Source organism: Eptatretus burgeri, chromosome 10 (genome assembly GCF_056783735.1).
Source record: "Eptatretus burgeri isolate ZD-2024b chromosome 10, Ebu_testis_v1, whole genome shotgun sequence".
Classification (NCBI taxonomy): domain Eukaryota; kingdom Metazoa; phylum Chordata; class Myxini; order Myxiniformes; family Myxinidae; genus Eptatretus; species Eptatretus burgeri.
In genome coordinates this window covers 101032158-101039657 of record NC_140970.1, presented here as the reverse complement: position 1 = coordinate 101039657, position 7500 = coordinate 101032158, and the positions used below count along the sequence as shown (strand labels likewise).

General features: G+C 43.8%; 1 protein-coding gene across 2 annotated transcripts in view; it reads right to left on the bottom strand.

Moving 5' to 3' along the window:
• Positions 1-7500, bottom strand: part of LOC147019290 (laminin subunit beta-1-like) — a 133167-nt gene that overhangs the window by 21001 nt on the left and 104666 nt on the right. For both annotated transcript variants that reach the window (XM_085899678.1, XM_085899679.1), the window contains exons 27-30: positions 6675-6865; positions 4101-4285; positions 2527-2768; positions 2148-2351 (exon numbers count right to left, since the gene is read on the bottom strand). In XM_085899678.1, the coding sequence (XP_085755804.1) occupies positions 2148-2351; positions 2527-2768; positions 4101-4285; positions 6675-6865 (822 nt within the window). The remainder of the gene's footprint in view (positions 1-2147; positions 2352-2526; positions 2769-4100; positions 4286-6674; positions 6866-7500) is intronic.

Sequence of the window (7500 nt, the reverse complement as noted above, 5' to 3'; positions counted from 1 at the left end):
GTAAGAAAATTTTAGGGCTGACATGATAGCCTGGAGGTACGCACACTCGCTTCTGAGCTGTCAACCCCGGGTTCAAACCTTGACGAATGACCATCAGCGATCAACCATCACTGAAGACCGGGTTGGCATGCAGGACGAGGAATCAATCTGTGGGTTGTTCCTCGGGAGAACGTTAATCTGGAGGACCCATCTGCCAACATTGGTCGTTGATGGAAGTTCAAGATCCCACAGTATCTTTCGCCAAAACGAGGCGCGTTATCACTGGCGTCTGATAGAAATTACAAATGGCTGCCATTTTCAATCGAGTACCTGCGACAGAGTGTTGATTGTTTCTGACATTGAAGACAAGCTCTGTCGAGAGTATGGGCCTCCTTTATACCATTATTATGAAATTACAGAAATTTCAGTATTTGGTGGAAAAAGATTCGTGGGTGAAAATGACAGTTCTGGACCATCTGTCCCCTCGCTGTAATTGGGCTCTGAATCATATCTACTCAAAGAGTCTACCCAATTCACCTACTCAGCTCATCTACCCTTGTTTTCGTCCCAAAATTACTTTTTTTCAGAGAAGGTGTAAGAAGGTTTGGTTCACTTTTCAGGGGAGGGTAGAGTTTGGGAATGTTTTATGGGCAGGTGACTCTTGGGATGTTCGGGCTTGTGATACGACTCCATTGTGGCCCAGCTGTCCACCTGATTACGATGGGGCTGTTGGATTGTGGTTAGGTTTGGGATTAGTGGGGGACACATGTGGCGGAGCTGGAGGTCCTCAAGGAAGGTGTAAGGCAATCCTCGACTTGAGAAGGACCTGATTTTGTTCCCACCCGATTTTTGTTCTGATTTTTTTCAAAGGGTCGAAAAGTGAAGATAAAAATTTGTTTTGGAATTAATAGGGCAAATAAAATAGAGGGGCATGAGGTCATATTTGAGGAGATGGTAACCCTGGTTATTACCCCGTGTGCACGAAACTAAAAGTGGGGTTATGGAATTGGTTCATGTCTGTCCATCCGTCTGTCTCGAAGCATCAGTTTATGATCAAGAAAGAACTTGATTTCGATTGAATGTTTAACAAAAATAAAATAAAAAAATCAATCCAAGGGCAGTGAGAAATTGAGATCTTGATGCGAAGTACAACTCCTCTGCTGGGGATTAGTTCAGTCCCATCAAATCATAGGAGATAATAACCAGGGAGAGACACTCTAAGGGGTCAGAGACATCCCGTGGGAGGAAGGATTCTGTTAAACAAATGATGTCTGGTTTATCAGCAGTGGACTGCATTGAGAGATCTCTCAGGTTGGAGCAGAGACCTCAGGTGTTTAAAGTCCACACAGTTAGGGACAGGGGTGGGGGGAGGGAGGGTGTGGGATGGGAGGAAGATTGGAAAAGGCGTGTCGAGGGAGCAGGTGAGAGGGGGGGGGACACTGGGGAAGGTGAGAGGGGGCAGGATGAGGGAGAAGCTTGGAGGGTGTGGGATGAGGGGGAAGCTGAGATGGAAGGGGTTTGAAGGCGAAACAATGAGGGAGTGGGGGAGTGAGAAGCTTTGAGGTGGGCAGGTGGGAGGATGCTTTGAGGGGGTCTGGTGAAGGGGAAGCTTTTAGGGGCTGGGGTGAGAGGGCAGGTTAGAGAGGGTGAGGTGAGGGGGGATGCGGGAAGAGGGGATATGAAGTGGAGGATTGCTGAAGAGGGGAATACGTAGAAGGGGTTAGGTTGGAATAACACAGGCTAAGAGGAAATGTGGGAGAGGGTAGCGACACGGAGTTAATTAATGTGGGGGAGGGTAGCGACAACGAAGTGAACCCCCCTGGTGTTAATTCAACAGCGGACAGGGGTTTCAACTCAGGACCTCAATATCTCAAGGCAGTCAACCGAACCGCAAAGCCAACACCAAGCTTAATAGTGAATTAAGAAATGAAATAAAAGAACTCAAATCTGAATGACCAAATTAATGTTGATAGCATTCATGTAAGCAAACTATTATTCGTCTCATAAGACAGTTACAATTATAACACAACCCTTAACGAAAGCACTACGCTACAAAATATTATACTGCTTTCAATGAACATCTGCACGCAGTATCTTAAGTAACAATATCAGTTAGGATACCAGGAAGTACGGGAAGTTTAACCAAATTAAAGCAAAACAGGTTTCACCTCTCGGCTGAGTTGCTGCACAAGCATCATGGCTTTTTTCACTTCTGCCTCGCTGTCTTGCGCATTTCGAAGTGCATTTGAGGCTGCGGTCACTGTACCACCACAACGTGAACCTCCACAATGTGGTGAACCACTTGCATCTTTGCAGCCAGGCCCACCACAATGTGACGTCTCACACGGTTCCAGTCCATCACCACCACATACCTGCCGCAAACAAACAACAGGCTTGTTGAACATTGTGTGTGTGTGTGTGTGTGTGTGTGTGTGTGTGTGTGTGTGTGTGTGTGTGTGTGTGTGTGTGTGTGTGTGTGTGCGCTCCCCTGATGGAGTAAATGAATCAACGAATGGTTTATGACTACGTAAATGCCCACAAACTGACCTTCTTTCCAACCATGCTGATATCCAGGAGAGTAACGTCGTTGGAAAGTTCTTGGAATTCATTTTGCAGCTCTTTGTTTTTCCGCTCAAATTCCTCTTGACTGCGGTTTGCCAGATCCTCAGCTTGGAACCGGAGCGCTTGAGAGCTCTTCACACCTCCTGTTGCACCCTCAATCGAGTTGTTGGCACGATTCTTGGCCTCACGGAATTTCAAGTGCTGCTCATGTATCGTGTCATATGCACCTGCACACCAGGTGCAACGAAGAATTGATTTCAAAGTGCAAGAGCCTTTCCTGTAGTGTTTTTGGAAATTGAGTCAGGTATGGACTCGGACATATGCATGGGGCCGGTTACTGCTCGTGCGTGCATCGTCTACGCTCAAACATTTTTTTTCGTGCTGTTCCAGGATTTGTTATTAAACAAAGTTGCACATATGTTCATAGTTTTCACAAAGTTGGTTGGTTGGCACCATGCTTTATATGGAGTTGCCACTCTGACGCAGGATACTCGACCGAGTACGCAGGAGTTAGGAATTTAGCCAGGGTATACAGCCAATCATGAAGCTACAAAGCCAGGGTACACAGCCAATCATGAATGTCCACACAGAAATTACAGCAAAATTCACAAAGCTCCATTTGTTGATTAAACGGCACGTTGTCTTTTTCGTTGAAGGAAGTAAAATAAATTATAAACGATTACGACAAGATGGAGGAATTTTCTGTCCAAAATCTTCCTTTTGTTTTCAACACAATGATCATTCCAATTCTCTTTGTCGAAACGAAACGACACGATGGATGAAAAAGGAAAAGTGTAATCATAAACGAGTCATCTCCATATGTTCCAGAAAGCTCATGGCCGTTCAATTCCAATTTGCTCGCGTCGCTTCGCCGACGGGTTTAATCAAAAGAGGGCGTTGTTGCACTTCACAAACGTATTGCATGTCTGTCTATCTGCGCAGTCTCAATGAGGATGAAAGATGAAGTGAAACGTGAAAAAAAGGATTTTTTTTTTTTAAATAACACATTGTTGCTGTTGTTGTTGCTGCTGTCGTGGTTGTTATTTAGTGTTGGTGTTCTCATTCCAAGTACATATATATTTTTATTTTTTTTTCTCTTGCTTTGAGAAGTATTACTATATATATAATTTTGTGTGCCCCTTCCGTGTCAGTCACACTTTATTTGAAAGTGTTCCTGTTGTCATACAATACTAAAAATGGAGCTGTTGGAACCGCTACATTGGAGTACCAAGTCCTGCTAAAAGGCATTGTTATAATTTTAAACGGACACGTCATTTTCAAACGTTCAAATTTTTGTTCCAAGTTAGTGGAATATCAAGCTTTTCCAACGGTGCCATTTTTATTCTTCTACGACAGCAGGAACCCTTTCGAATAAAGCTGAACACATGGACGGACCGCGCTCCATTTAGTAACAGAAGATCATATCAGGGTCCTGTTTTTGTTTTTTGTTTTCTTACAACACCAACAAGACAACAGTATTCATGTTGCGGTGTTTGTATTGTAACAACAATGTTGTGCATCATTGAAAACAGGATATCTCAAATTTATTTTAACCTCACCCCTGTAATTCGAGTTCTTGATGAAGTCCAGCTCATTCTCAGCGTTATTCAGAGAGCGGTTGAGCCTGCGTACATCCTGCTCAAGTTCAGAGACATGTGAAGATAGGTTGCTGTGTTTGTCCTGGCTCTTGGTCAACTCCAATTCAAGCGGTGTGAGGCGATTGGTGAGGTCATCGACTGCTCTCCTGAAAAATCAAAAAGTTGCTTCGACTTATCCTTCTTCCTTATGAACACAATTTCATCTTACTCGCATGTCTCCGTCAAGTTGTCAATGTTAAATGTGGCTTCTCACACAGGTCACATCGTGTCCTCCTGATTGCAAGGCCTTTTCCCCAGAATTTTAACGCGTCTCACGCAAGGTCACCGAGAGGCCTGGCATCAAGGTGTCTGCATTCCGTTGTCTCTTGATGAGGAGATCGTGCTGGTCCAGTTCAGCATGTCCCAAAATAATTATTTCCCCTAGGTCCAATTCACTTTCATGTGGAAGTACAATTCGGACATTTTAGCCTAAAAACAGTTTTGCTCAAAAGTGATTTGTCAAGCCACTTGGACATTATCTGCCACCTACTTTTCCTTATCAGCGGCCCTGGCACTCCTTTACTTTACACTTCTTCCATCACAGCACGAGTGACTAACATTTAACCCACTGGACTGAACTGAAGAATTAACTTTCAATTACCTTTTACCACATTTCTAATTAAATGGTGTATTACTCCGTAACAATAACATGCATGCACGCGCACACACGTGTATCGATCCTGGGGGAAGGGGGAGCAGGGGTGATCACGCCCTCCCTCCCCCGCCCCCCCCCATCCCAATCATAAAAATCTTGGCAAACTTTGAATAATACATGACTTCCAGCATTAAAATACAAAAATCAGCAATCCTGAATCCAAGCTATTTAAGAGTAAGTATCATGTGATGGTCGAGTAGTGGTAATGACATCTCATCTTACTCGCTGTGAATTACGACCGGAAGGTGATGTGAAGTCGCCGTAGTGCTGGGTAAGGAAAGTCTGTATTTTTTTTTGCACAAACTGCACAAATACAAAACATCTGCACAAACTCTCACTTCAAATTACAAGGCGGACGAACAAAACATCCCCGGCAGGCGAGTTCACCCTGACGATTCAATACATCTGACATTCACCATTATGACACACCTCGTGGATACCATCAATCAAAGTTACTGCCGAGTCATTAATGTTGCCGTCAATAGATGACAGCAGAGAATAACGGACAAGGCATCACTATGGAGTAATTCAAGTGATGGAGCAAGTCATCATTGCTGGCTGGAAAGGGGAAGAAGTTTCAGAATAGGACTTCAAAACTGTCATCAGCTTTTATTGTGATTACCTCGATTCCTACCGAGACTAAAGGCACAATTGGTGACATTAGAAAATGGTCATGACCGAAAAAAAAATTAAAAAGATGCATCTGGAGGAATAAAGAGAGTATCTTGCAGTTCAGAGGGGTCGGGCGAGTGTGGAGGTAAACAGGTGGGGCGGGGGAGGGGGGGGTGAAGAAAACAGCACAGGTGGGGATGGAAGAAAATATGAGATGGCAGTGCATTGCCCTCTTAAAGCGTGTGAGGAGGTTGGGGGGAGGGGGAGAATAACATTTCACCGACTTAGGGAGCTGAGCCTGTTCCGCAGCCATGAAAAAAGGGGAAATAAGGAGTGCAGCGACGCAATTACTTTCTGCTTGGCACGTGTCAGTAAATATGTTTAGCACGGAGAACTATGCTATTCAACGCATCCCTGGTAAGTATTCAGTTATCGCAAACGTGTTTCGCTTTATCGCAAGAAGAAGCCGCGACACCTCGATTCAAGCAGCTCACCGTGAAAAACCACAGCCTCATTCTCGGCACGTTTGAGCAGGCCATATAATTTGTTATCAAGCAAGAGCCAAATGTTGAAAAGAGCACCGACTTCAGCCGTGCTGTTAAAATTTTTCTCCTCCAGACCCATCAGTCAGAATTCCACCAAATTTGGGTTACAGCATTAAGCCAGGGCCGAGATAAGCTGCAGTTCCAGTGGTCCTATTCTTAATATACATTTTCATTATTATTCGGTTGCCGGTAATCACCCGGTTGTCCCTCTGCACCGACTGAACTAATCCAAGATGGGTCGTCAGAAGCTCGGCGTGCCCAGACCAACACTAAGCACTTGGACTTGCAGAATCCACCTTATGAATGATTCATGCAAATGCCGATACAATCAAGGTGAGTACTCAGTGTCACGTCATTAACTGCAACAAAAGTGAGTTTTCTCCCAACACAACCACCGCATTCAATGAGGAATAACTGTACAAGTGGTTCCAGTCACCAAATATAGGAACGTGGTCCCAAAAGCGTAACGTATTATAAAATCTCACATTGGTAATGTCTATATCAGACAAAGAAAACGCATATTTCATGAAACCTTCACATTTTATAGACATAGGTTGTGCTCCAATTTCAGTACAATTGTGCAAATATAAATAAATAATGAAGATGATAATACAAACAATCGTTTTTTGATGTTTGTTGATGCAGCAACCATCATCATAAGCCAAGAAGAGAAATACCACTTACCGTAACTCCTCCATGACATTCATGAGCTCAGTAATGGTGTGTGTCGTGGCATTGCGAGCATCCACTATTTTCTGCACCAGGCCCAGCTTGTGCTCCAACGTGCGGAAATCCCCCTCAAATGCTTTCTCGGCACCGCTTTCCAACAAGTGCTGGATCCTTCCAGCGATGCCCTGTAGCTCATCACCAAGGCCCTGATATATGCATCGCAGCATGCGCAGTTAAGAGTCAGGACCAATTCGAAGTTATGCGATTCTTCAAATACCAATAAAAAAATATTTATTAAATGATGGCAACACTTGTTCGGTTTGTTTCTGCAGGGACAGGGTGGCTACTGTGAACAGTGTCGACTCGTGACAACTTCATTGAAGTCAGGGATATCTTCTGTTACCTTAATTTGTCCGTCTCTGCAGTTCATCAAAGTGGCTATAACCATTACCATACATCATCGCACAGCATTCACGTGATCTTTTCTGTACTCTCGTTAAACTTCCCGAAATTTTCCCCTTTTGTTCAGCTGCTCAACCTAAGTTCAACCACTTCAATGTTGAAAGTCCATTTTCTGTTGTTCAGCTCTTCAATGAGCGTAGCTGCTAAAAAAAAAAAAAAAAAAATCAACACTTTATTCAAAAGCTATTGGCTCACCTCGAGTGAGCAATAAAAATCAATCTTAAAAGATATTATGATGGATACTATTTTATCTTTTGTGCTCTGCACTTAATTGTGCCAGATCTTAAGCAATTTAACAGCATACTTGCTGATAGTCAAACGCAGTTCTTGGATTAATGACTTAGTCCACTCTCAGAGGTTCCCGACTTCTTCCACTCGT